The 12,345-nt window shown below is 37.3% G+C and overlaps 1 protein-coding gene across 1 annotated transcript in view; it reads left to right on the top strand.

Moving 5' to 3' along the window:
- LOC124788575 (histone-lysine N-methyltransferase Suv4-20) overlaps positions 1 to 4,475 on the top strand; it is a 39,917-nt gene extending 35,442 nt beyond the window's left edge. The window contains 4 exon segments of the mRNA XM_047255846.1: positions 3 to 88; positions 277 to 330; positions 332 to 421; positions 423 to 4,475. Coding sequence (XP_047111802.1) covers positions 3 to 88; positions 277 to 330; positions 332 to 421; positions 423 to 752 — 560 coding nt within the window. The 3' untranslated portion in view covers positions 753 to 4,475.
- Positions 4,476 to 12,345: the final 7,870 nt, after the last annotated feature.

Genomic DNA, 12,345 nt, shown 5'->3' with positions numbered 1-12,345 from the left:
GACTCAGTACACAGAAAGGACGAAGGATATCTATGAATTTAGTGACAAAGAAGATAGTGATTTAGCTGAACCCCCAACGTTTTTTGTCGTTCTAGGTTGTTAGGAAATTCTCTTGGTAGTAATTCAGTTAGATCACCAACATTGTGTAACAGTGCTATTGAATGTTGGAATAAAAGTTCTTGTGAGGTGAGAGAGACATCAGTAAAAGTGCAACCACACAGCAGACACCGAATGTGCTCGTGAAAATAATATGTCCAAACATTCGCTATCATTAAGTGCGCCGATGCCACCCCCCCTAAACCAAGTGAGCCAGGACGCTTAAAACTAACATCTGCGCATGAAGCGTAGTCCGATGTTGGATGAAATTATAGAATCTGGTTCAAATTTCAGTGATGACAGTTTTGCTCCAGAGTATGAAATTCCTAAGGGTTGAAGGTGTAGAAAATGAGAATCTTATAAGAGGGAGTCATAAAAATGGTTCTCATAGAAAGAAGAGGCACAAATCTAAGGATAGAGAAAAGAAGCATAGACGGTTAAAAGAACTTATGAATCGACAAACTTTTGACGATATAAACGAAGAAAATAACATTTTTCGAAAAAGTGAATGCAACAGCTTCTATTCTTCTTCGAGCAAGGTGGAAACTTTCGTTCGCCCGCCCATGAAACGCTTAAGACTGATATTAGGTAACGAGACTCATACTATTGATATACCAGCTACTGCCACAACAGCACCCATTTCAAAATCAGCTTAGTTTGAAATAACTTGAGTTTAACGTCTTTCATGCAATTAATGTATGGCTCTGGTAGCCCTCAGTAGAGTTATCATTGGAGCCCATAATTGAAGAGTATTTAGTAATATTTCATTAGTCTGACAGTTTCAGAACAATATTGCAGAAGTCTAATACTTCTATTTTGTTGGGCTTATTACCCTAATTGGAATTTCAAACTTAACATGCAAAAAACTAGTTTTGCATTTGCCTAACAAAGTGCAAAAAGAAGAGGTTTCTGTTGTAATTTCATGGAGTGATCGAAAGTTTCTACTTGTAAATGGATATATTTTTGCATTGAAATTCATAAAAGAATATCTGTTGCCATTAGTTGACACAGTAATTATGTAATAATTGATGCCTTAGACAATTTGACTCTCTAAAATTTGTATTGAGGTTTGTGTTTTACGTATTTACGTACCATTTTATGTACAGCCACACAAAGTTTTGTGGTTGTAGATCTTCTGTTCTTCTCAGATGGTAATACATAATGCACTTCTGAATCTGTTCTGTCATTTACATAAAAGTTTTGCGGCATGTACATGTGTGAAATTTGATTGAATAAGATACATAAAGTAAGATATGGTATAACTTAGCTAGCATTGTAAAGAAAATGAAAAGGCAGTGTGTTTGCAAATGCCCTTTATATCATCTTCCACCTTGGTATCATCATAAATATCTAAACACAGTGTGCAAAGTTTGATATTGGTTTATAAGTTGAGATTAATATTTTAAAATGCAGTGAGTTGTAAAATTCCTGGCAACTAAAATATTGAAAATTTCAGTTCAGAGTTAAAATGAAAAGGGGAAAATGTTTGATTGAAGTAATGCTTTGTTAAAAGCACTCCTCTCCCACTTTGACTTATACAGTGTTTCATTATCATTGCGTGTTTAGAAAACGATAAGCAGTATTTGTTCTAGTAATGAACAATATTGGTAATTTTACTAAAGTCATAGATCCGAATATTGCATTGCTTCCAAATGGGCAAAAACACTTCTGCCTTTTGAGTATGTCAACCTGACCAGTGTCATTTCATTGTTGTTGCTTACGTATCTTATCTCCCCTCCCCCCCCCCCCCTTTTTTTCCCAGCAATCCATTAGGTGCCTGCTGTTTGTATGTTCACGCAATTCTCATAGAGTTATAAAAGTATCATATATAACAATTGCACTGCCGTTCATGTCGGTGGTTATGTAGAATTATGTGTAATTATTATGAGTATGTCTGGTGTTACCTTATTGTCAAATCTCCTTTTTTTTTTCATTTCTGTTGTGTGATGAATACAGTTTCTGTTTTTGTTAATTGATATATAATTTGTTTCTATGTGGTTTTGAGACATGTCTAAAGAAATATTAGTAAGTTGCAAGTCAGATGTGAAAACTTTTTCAGTTGATGAAATAGTGCATTATGTTGCCTCATGTGAATTTCAGTCCATGGACATTACTGGAAAATTCTTGTAGCAACTGTGAAACATTGCTTTTGTGAAACACACTTACATATATCCTGTTAAATTAGTGACATAATAACTTTTTAATTATATGAATTCCATCATGTGGCATTTTGTGTGCAAGTTCATTACTCATTCTTGCTTTTTCTGTACTGTTATTCTACAATTTTAAAGTTTTCTCTTGTAAAGGTGTAATTATTATCTTTCTCATATTGTTACTGTAGCCTGTGTATCTAAAGTTAGGTTAATATTATTCTTGCTCATGTTGACATATTAACACTGGAATGGTGACTAAATATTACTATGCTCTAGAAATGTGCCTGACATAGTGGACTTAGGTACTTTAAAGTTTATATAGATATGTTTTCATATACACAGTGGCTCAGACTTTTTTTTTTTACCCCCTTTGTTACTGATTTGGGTAATCTTTTTGCAGCAGATCCATTTACAATTATCTCGGTGAATATTTCTAGTCAAAACTTTTTAAATAAGACAGCTGAGGAATTGTGTGCTTCTGAGCAACTAAATATGCCTGAGAAATATGTGCTTACATCATCAGTTGTGAAGTTATGTTGAGATGGTTGTTATTTTGTTATAATCATGGAAAGCACAAAACTGATGCACTGGCATACAGTATTGTCTCTAAAAATATTCTGATAGGTTTCTTGTTTTTATAAAAATAAAAACTTAATATTCAGTTTTTCAATCATCGTCTCAAGTCAGAAGTAATAAGATTGTGTATTTATTTGGTTTTTCCATTTGTGTTTCTTTTTATCTGTATTACATTGTCAAGGCATATTCAGCTGCACATGGAACATTTAGGTTCAGCTGAATCTCATGATCAGATGTATCTAGTTTGTTCCCTTTATTGCATAAATCATTTGTTATTCACTGGACATATATTCAGAATTAATACTTGTTTATGGCAGCATTCTCAAATGCATAGAATTACCATATTCCACCTATAAAATAAATAGCCCCATTTTCTTAATTTGTAGGTGTTGAAAAATAGCCATAAGATCTGTGAATTTGTCTCCCTGTGTATTTCTCCCTCATCTATGGTGAGTGATGTAAAATGTGAATGGATAATATATTTTTCTGCAACATGCTGGTGCTAAGGGGAAGTAGTACTTCAACAATATTGAATGTGGCCTCCAATTTTCTCTACTGTTTGCTTTTGTTATACTTCCAGAGCCTCACTGCCAATAATTGTAGTTCTATTATTTTCAGTCTTTTAGGTGATATATAATTGCATTTGCTTCTCCACATTCTGTTACTAATGTAACTATGTGTAACCATGAGTTGTTGCTGTCATTGTATGGAAGAGGACTTGGCACGGTCTTGAATATGATTATAGGGTCGCCTTTTTTCTTGAAAGAAATTGTCTGTTTATAAATTAATCATTCCATTCCGTAGTGAAATAAAAGACGCAATCAGCTCTTCATGTGCCAACGTCCTCATATCAGTACATGCATCATGCATATTTGTAGTAAAATTGATTTTTATTTACTTGATATGTATATACAAGTGGGATTGAAATGTGCAGAGAATGGTCTTTATATACATATATCAAATTCACATTTGAATGAAGAATTCCTCAAAATGTGGGAATATTTTCATTTGGCTGTTAAAATGTTAGTGTGTTTATATTGTGTGTGTGCGTGTGCATGTGCTTCTGTATATAAGTATGTCAGTACATAATTTTCAAAAACTGCCAGTCAGTTTAGATGTAAATAGTTAAGTCTTTGAATAGTATACATGTTTCTTCATTTTGTAGGCATGGTATGCCCTTTTTCTGTAGCAAACAGTGATGTGCAAATGAAGTTGTTTTATGTCACATGTGCTTATGGTGTCTGTGGACCATTTGTGAATGGATTAATCTTTCTTGTCCAGTATGGCCGTCATATAATATTTTGTGCCACCACTCACAATCAAGTGTTTTACATAGCAATAAGATTGCAAATGCTAAAGCTGAAGTAACTGGTATTTGGTGGAGGCTACTTTGCTACATATTAAGAAACATGTGTCTTTTCTTGTTGGTTGTTAACTTCTGTTGTGATATTTACCTCACTTATTTTAAATGTTGTTGTATTTAATAAATAGTTTAGTTTTTAAGTATTCAAGTACTTCATCTTATTGAAACATTATTTAATTGCACTCCCTTAATTTCAAGGGAGCTGATATTGTAGTATGGATAATATTTATCTGCTGCTTTGTTTTTCATTTTGTGCTGGGGCAAAAATCATACTTTCTATGAGAGAGGAAAAAAAATTGCATGTATGAATCTTGGTGATCTGGTTTTATTTGTTCATTTTGATGGACACTTCAAAGCCTGGAATATGTAAAGAATCAAAATGTAATAGTTCTTGGTCTACAGGAAGGGAAAAACACCCACAGAGATGTGGAATGTTAGTTTTTGGTACTTACTTATGAAAGCTTACTCTGCTCATGTGAATTTTAAAGAAAATCTTCACTATTTTATGAAGAGAAGTGAGGGTACAGAAAAAACTTGTGAGCGGTTTTCAAGAGAGTAGCACTTCTCATATATTTGAGCAAAATGTGGAAAACTGAAGCAATAATGATTAGCTTTAATGCAATTTATTTCTGTACATTTGTCCACTTACAAATATATTTCCAACTTTAAATAAACATATAGTGGAAGTTATGTGAACTACAGCTAATTGTGAAGCTATGAATTCCCTTATTAGAATGAAGTGTGGTGTCTGCTTTTTGAAGGTACGATGTCAAACATTTAACGATCTCTCTCTCTCTCTCTCTCTCTCTCTCTCTCTCTCTCTCTCTCTCTCTCTCTCTCTCTCTCTCTCTCCCCCCCCCCCCTCTCTCTCTCCCCCCCTCTCTCCCTCCCCCTCTCTCCTTCCCTCCCCCCTTTCTGGTGTCCCCTCCCTCCCTCTCCCTGCTTCTTTGCATGTTTTGGTATATTCTCATCGGGGTACAGTTAATTTACCTGTAGATGAGATATTTAATTTTGTAAGAAATAGTTGAGCCAAAGTTTTCCAATTTTCAGTATTGTTTTATGCATTTTGTTAAATAGTTTGGAGTTGCTCCTTTGTGACTTCACATTTGTTGTGCAGTGACTACAGAGATGGGCTTGTGTCTCTATTCTGTGTGCATCTGTACCTGAATTCTGGAATCACTAATTGTAATGAATGATTAGATGATAGACATACGGTTCCATTTCAGGTAAAGTCAGGCTACTTTCCGCAAGCTGGGAAAATTGTTGGTGGGTCATCTGATCAGTTTTACACACCCTAAAGAAAATGCTGCTGTTATTAATGTTATTGCTCCTATAAAATTTTCTGTATGTTGGATGAACAGGTGTGAGGGACTATTCCTGAAAGTCAAAGCTTACATTAAAGAAGAAACGCATCTACAATTCTACTATATTTAAAAGTATAGTGATTCACTAATTTTACTTTTTTGTACTTTGGTGGGGGGAGAGTGATAAGAGTAAAATATAAGCCTTGGGGGACCCAAATAAAGAGACAGAGCCAACATAAGGACCATAGTTTTTCCTTTTATGTCTCCTGTGTTTCATATTTTTTGTCTTCTATACCCAATATAATTATTTACAGTTGACACAATGGGTTGAAGTCTCGCTTCCACTTTAGTGCATAGCTGAGCAGTTTCTAGCTCTTTGTTGATTCATTTGCTTACCCCTTTGTAAGACAGATCCACATTTAACTTTATTTTATTTATGTAACTGAAAACGTAACTATGGAACCACTGTTCCTTTAGCAACGAAAATGTTGCCTGTGCCAGTGACAATCTGATACAGTTTTTTTATAGTGTAACTCAAGCAGTAACGTTTTACTGTGAATTGTGGAAAAAAGAACTTTGAGAATATATCATTAACCTCTCCCATCCTCACAGTTTGTGCTGACTCACGTATGACTACAAGCTGCTTGACTTCAAATAGTTTTATTGTTGCTTCAACTGTATAGTAATTATTATGTCAAGATTGGCTACTTACTACAAATATTCACATAGCCTGTTTCAGCAATTTATTGTTATATTTCAGTGACATTATTGTACAGTCTTGTAGGAATTCATGTTCTGTCCCAAATGAATGCCAAGAAGAAAGTATAAGATTTCTTTATTATTACAATTTGTGCAACCACTGAATAACCTTACAAGAAACAGATTCTCATTGTTTCCGAGTAGTCAGAAGCTATATCATACTGGCAAAATTTTATTAGTGTGCAAGTAAGAACATAACTTTGTTAGGGGGAAATAATGACTGAAACCCCTTGCATGGACTTTAGTTGCTAAAAAGATAGGGACAGAGGGTAGGTTTGCTTTGCTTATATATCATTATAGATTTAATTGTGTTGATGATTACAGTCATATGAAACACAAATATACCAGAACAATAACATATAAATTTTGTATTAGTGGTCCTATAGATTAGAAGTTTCAATTTAATGTGTAGGGAAGCAAATAATGTAAAATTGGTGATCACTCTACATTAATATTAAGCAGCCACTATGCGCTGATTGCTCCCACAGAATTAAACAGCAGGGTTTTTGGTTTCACCATCCCTATAGTGACCATATTGTGCTTAGTTGGTTGAAAGTATTTGAAAAATGAATGCAAAATCAACAAAATTATCATCTTTCAACTATAAAGCAGCACGGAATTCAAACTGCTCATATTGACTCATTTTGGTGAGAGCATCAGAAGTAATACAGCTTTTACTTGACAGAACAAGAAAAAGGCACTAAAAAGTGGAGGCAGATGAAGTTATTGTTACATGATAGATTTCTTCACCACAAATATGCAATATACGTTGAAAAAACACCGCAGTTTGACCAGCTTCAGTTACTTAGTGTGCAAAATGTAGGTCAAATATGGTCCACTGTACAAGACTTTGTTTATAACTGTTTCTGAAGATAACCATAATTCTCTCAAGTAATACTATTTCTCTGACCTTTATGGGAAAACTCGTTTAGACTTCATTATGAAAACTACCTCCAGTTTTAAAAATAGTTGACAATGTAACTGTGCTAATAGAACAGGGTGAAAATTGTGTAATTGACAAAAGATTGAAATTACGATTATCGTTTGTGGGGGTGAAAAACTAAACAAAAATAACTTATGAGGATATAATTGGGGGGTGAGGGAGAGGGTACTGTTAAGAAAACTATGGCTTGTGCAGACTGACAGTGGGATACTAAAAGGAAAAAAAACCGGCTCACAGCTTCTTCTTTCTCCCTCTCCCCCCATCCTACTTTTCTTGTTTGTCATGTGGTGGCCTCATTTATTAATCACATTTCTTTTCCACAGCCTTCTATCTTCTTTGTTCTTCTTACTATAGCTTCAAAAGGTGGAACCTTTTACCAAACACCCAAGATAAATTGGTGTAATGTACTTGGGAAGAATAACTTTTTAACTATAATTGCTAACTGCAGAGATCTGAAACCAGGTGTTCAGTGTATGTGTCATATCTCCAACATACATTGTGTGTTCTTGGATAAGCTGTTACCTGTTTTGTTTCCTGGCAATCTCTCTAGTTTCTGAGATTCCTTGAAATGTTTTTGTGAATGATGGGAATTAAATGAGAGGACAGTTGATTCAGAAAGCATTAGTGTGCACATTTAGATTGCCCTTTTTAGTATTCCAGTTGAATGTATGAAATCGACTAGCACAAGTTAAGTATTATTTGCAGAGCAAGTGTTTATTCTACACTAAGTTGTGTGTTCCATTTTGGAATATTTTTTTCTGTTTTATGAAGAAGTTGCATTATTACATTGCCCACAGCAGACTCGTACCAGGTTGGGTGTCTTAATTGGAATAGCTCTTAATTTGTCTTTAAGTTCCTAACAGATTTGAATCATGATGCTGTGAGCCATAAGGGAATCAAGTATACACAAAATCATGTTTGTACAAGATGTATGTGACTTCTTCCCATATTGTAAATATTGGTAGAATTTGATATGGAGAATAATGTGTAATATAAAAATTAAACACTGCCATTGTAATAAAGATTCATGGAATGCAAACTGGATCATTTTGTGAAGATAATGTTTCCTGATTAAACCTAATTTTTGTCTGCAACACTGCCATTGCAATAAAAATTGGTGAAGTGCACTAACGTATTTTATGCAGAGAATCCTCTCCTTGATCAAGCCTTGTAGAAGTATGTTTATAAACTTATTACCTTGACTAACTGTTGTGCCAATTTATGTGCGAGCTGGTAAAGTACTAATGTGGTTGAAAAATTTCTGTCCTTGTGTGTCATTGCTCATGTTTGGAGTATGTGTTTGTGCAAAAGCAACAGCCCTGTTAATGCATTTAAATTTTGCAACTTATGAACAAAAAAATGCATAATACCTAGTAATTCTTCAATCAGTTTGTCGCTTTAAAAGTAGAGAATGTACTAATTAAACTGACTGTGATGCAGTGCCTAATATCTTGGGGGAGCATGTAAGTAATGCTCTGCTCACAGACATTCAGTTGCAAGTGGTATAGCACTGTTGGCATTGTACAGAAATGTTTAACTTCTCTCCCAGGCCATTTCTATGTTCTTAGCTGCTAGCAGTAATCTATTGATGAAATAACAGTATAACTTGTCCTATTTTTGTGTCATAAAATATAAATAATATAGTACAAAAATATACACTACTTACATACCTGTAAATGTGTCTAGGTATATATTCCAGGGAATCTGGAAGTAACAAGCTGTATCAAACACACACAAAAAAAATTACTGTGGAATGAAGCCAAAGCAAAAACCATAATAGAGGCAGTCTGTTTGAAATTACATATCTATGGAATCAAAATCTGCAGCTTGGTAATATTCAGTACTATGTTCCTCCACCCTGTGTGTTGTAACCTGCTTGAACCATTGTTGTTATGCCGTGCAAAAGGTAATTGAGACTGCCACTAAGTGTGTTCTGCTGTTTGATGGAGGGCCTCCATAGATAATCCATTGGCTGAGGAGGAGTCTTGTGGTGATGCTGTAAGTTTAAATTGATCCCTCCTGGCACAGTAATTTTTAATTCATTCATCTAAAAATCTTTCCAGATCGCAGGCTGCATCAGTCATTTGTAGAGGCTGTGTGCAAGTGTATACATAAACATGTATGTGCATGCATGCATCCCCCATCTTCCTCCCCATCTCTCTCTCTCTCTCTCTCTCTCTCTCTCTCTCTCTCTCTCTCTCTCTCTCTCTCTCTCTCAAGTTACATTAAGTTTTACTGTATCATTGCAGTAAATAAATGTTTTTGCTTTATCTACACTTGCACTTGCAAAAAATCCGCCCCTCAAAAAATTGGAACTCCAGGTAGGAATATCAACAATGTAAGAAGACATGGTTGATTACCATAAAGAAGGCACATTAAGTTGCAGACAGGCACAATTTACACACTCACATAAAGCTTTTGGCCACAGCCTTCATAGCTAAATAGAAATACATAAGCAAGCACACCTTATGCACACATGGCCTGAGATGCTGGAGTTGGTGGTTACGTATGCATGAAGTGTGCTTGCTTACTTTTATGACTGGAGTTAATCTTTTGCTGATGAAGGCTGTGGCTGAAAGCCAATCAGATTCACATCACCAATACTGCAGGCCATTCCATTTGGTTGGTTCCTCTCTCTCTCTCTCTCTCTCTCTCTCTCTCTCTCTCTCCAGGAAGATATTCATGAGATATGCAGTGTACTCAAGTGTTATTCCCTTGGAAGACAAACCATTGGTGAAATGTTGATTGTATGACTGAACAGCAGGTTTGAGGATCCTGTCTTTGTTCTGCACAGCATGCAAATAATGGTAATGTCAGACATCTGTATGTGATATTGGCCTAGAGTGTGATGGATCCATCTCCCAGATGAATGCATGGGACTACATACCTGAGTCATGCTTTGGTACCTTCCTGCCTCCACACGTTTTTGTGATTACTTTCAGGCTTCAGTGAAGAGAGCCTGACCCCACTGATCCAGGTTCCATTCCTGGTGTTCCCTTGTCCTCATATGTGCACAACAGTGGGGGGTTGTAGTTTTAATGGGTGTTTTCAAGACCAGATTGTGTGGACATGGCTACATACTTTCTGGGTTGATACAGCCCTCCCTGTTACCATCCAAAAAGGAAGTATGTAGTTCTACTATATTTCCCTTGAGGTACATACACTGTGTTTGGAAATTCCCATGACAAACTTCTAGTACTTGTAGAAGGTAAACTATAGTTTCCGTGCTACAGCCATTTGAAAAGATGGCAAATCTGCCACTTTTACAGGTAATAGATTACCTGTGACCCAGTGCACCACTTGTTTCACAGTTCCATTCGTTAATAGCCAAAGAAATTGCTTTTGTACTCGTTGACTGGCCCTAAACGTGATGCAATATGGCCTCTTCCAGTTCGGGTGTGTGGTGTTTCCTTGGTGCACCAATCACATCTGCTGATGGTGAAGGTACTACCCTTTTTTGAAGCTACTGTGTAATTCTGGCGGAAAAGGCTATGTGATGGAATCAGACATTGTGGAGAATGGTCATGATTAAGACAAAGAGCAGCTCTTCCATTACCATGAGATTTGCCATTTAGAAGGATCTTGTTGTTGTACTCTGCAAACATGTACTCAACAATGTTGCTCTAACACTCACAGGAGGACCAGAGAGGTAGGATGGATGCCGAATGACATCATCCGATCAGATGTAACCGTCTTCCACCATGTTCCAGAGGTTGCCCCTCAGTCTGCAAGATCCGGGCAGCCGCAGAGGGTGGGCTTACTGGTAGTTGGGAGGTCCAACGTCAGGCGCGTAATGGGGCCCCTTAGGGAAATGGCAGCAAGAGAGGGGAAGAAAACCAATGTGCACTCCGTGTGCATACCGGGGGGAGTCATTCCAGATGTGGAAAGGGTTCTTTCGGATGCAATGAAGGGTACAGGGTGCACCCATCTGCAGGTGGTCGCTCATGTCGGCACCAATGATGTGTGTCGCTATGGATCGGAGGAAATCCTCTCTGGCTTCCGGCGGCTATCTGATTTGGTGAAGACTGCCAGTCTCGCTAGCGGGATGAAAGCAGAGCTCAGCATCGTCGACAGGACTGACTGCGGACCTTTGGTACAGAGCCGAGTGGAGGGTCTGAATCAGAGGCTGAGACGGTTCTGCGACCGTGTGGGCTGCAGATTCCTCGACTTGCGCCATATAGTGGTGGGGTTTCGGGTTCCGCTGGATAGGTCAGGAGTCCACTACACGCAACAAGCGGCTACACGGGTAGCAGGGGTTGTGTGGCGTGGGCTGGGCGGATTTTAGGTTAGATGGCCTTGGGCAAGTACAGAAAGGGCAACAGCCTCAACAGGTGCGGGGCAAAGTCAGGACATGCGGGGACCAAGCAGCAATCGGTATTGTAATTGTCAACTGTCAAAGCTGCGTTGGTAAAGTACCAGAACTTCAAGCGCTGATAGAAAGCACCGAAGCTGAAATCGTTACAGGCACAGAAAGCTGGCTTAAGCCAGAGAGAAATTCTGCTGAAATTTTTACAAAGGTACAGACGGTGTTTAGAAAGGATAGATTGCATGCAACCGGTGGTGGAGTGTTCGTCGCTGTTAGTAGTAGTTTATCCTGTAGTGAAGTAGAAGTGGATAGTTCCTGTGAATTATTATGGGTGGAGGTTACACTCAACAACTGAACTAGGTTAATAATTGGCTCCTTTTACCGACCTCCTGACTCAGCAGCATTAGTGGCAGAACAACTGAGACAAAATTTGGAATACATTTCACATAAATTTTCTCAGCATGTTATAGTCTTAGGTGGAGATTTCAATTTACCAGATATAGACTGGGACACTCAGATGTTTAGGACGGGTGGTAGGGACAGAACATCGAGTGACATTATACTGGGTGCACTATCCGAAAATTACCTCGAGCAATTAAACAGAGAACCGACTCGTGGAGATAACATCTTGGACCTACTGATAACAAACAGACCCGAACTTTTCGACTCTGTATGTACAGAACAGGGAATCAGTGATCATAAGGCCGTTGCAGCATCCCTGAATATGGAAGTTAATAGGAACATAAAAAAAGGGAGGAAGGTTTATCTGTTTAGCAAGAGTAATAGAAGGCAGATTTCAGACTACCTAACAGATCAAAACGAAAATTTCTGTTCCGACACTGACA

The sequence above is a fragment of the Schistocerca piceifrons genome, chromosome 3 (genome assembly GCF_021461385.2).
Source record: "Schistocerca piceifrons isolate TAMUIC-IGC-003096 chromosome 3, iqSchPice1.1, whole genome shotgun sequence".
Lineage (NCBI taxonomy): Eukaryota > Metazoa > Arthropoda > Insecta > Orthoptera > Acrididae > Schistocerca > Schistocerca piceifrons.
The sequence above is the reverse complement of the archived record's forward strand: the minus strand, read 5'-3'. Positions and strand labels throughout refer to the sequence as shown.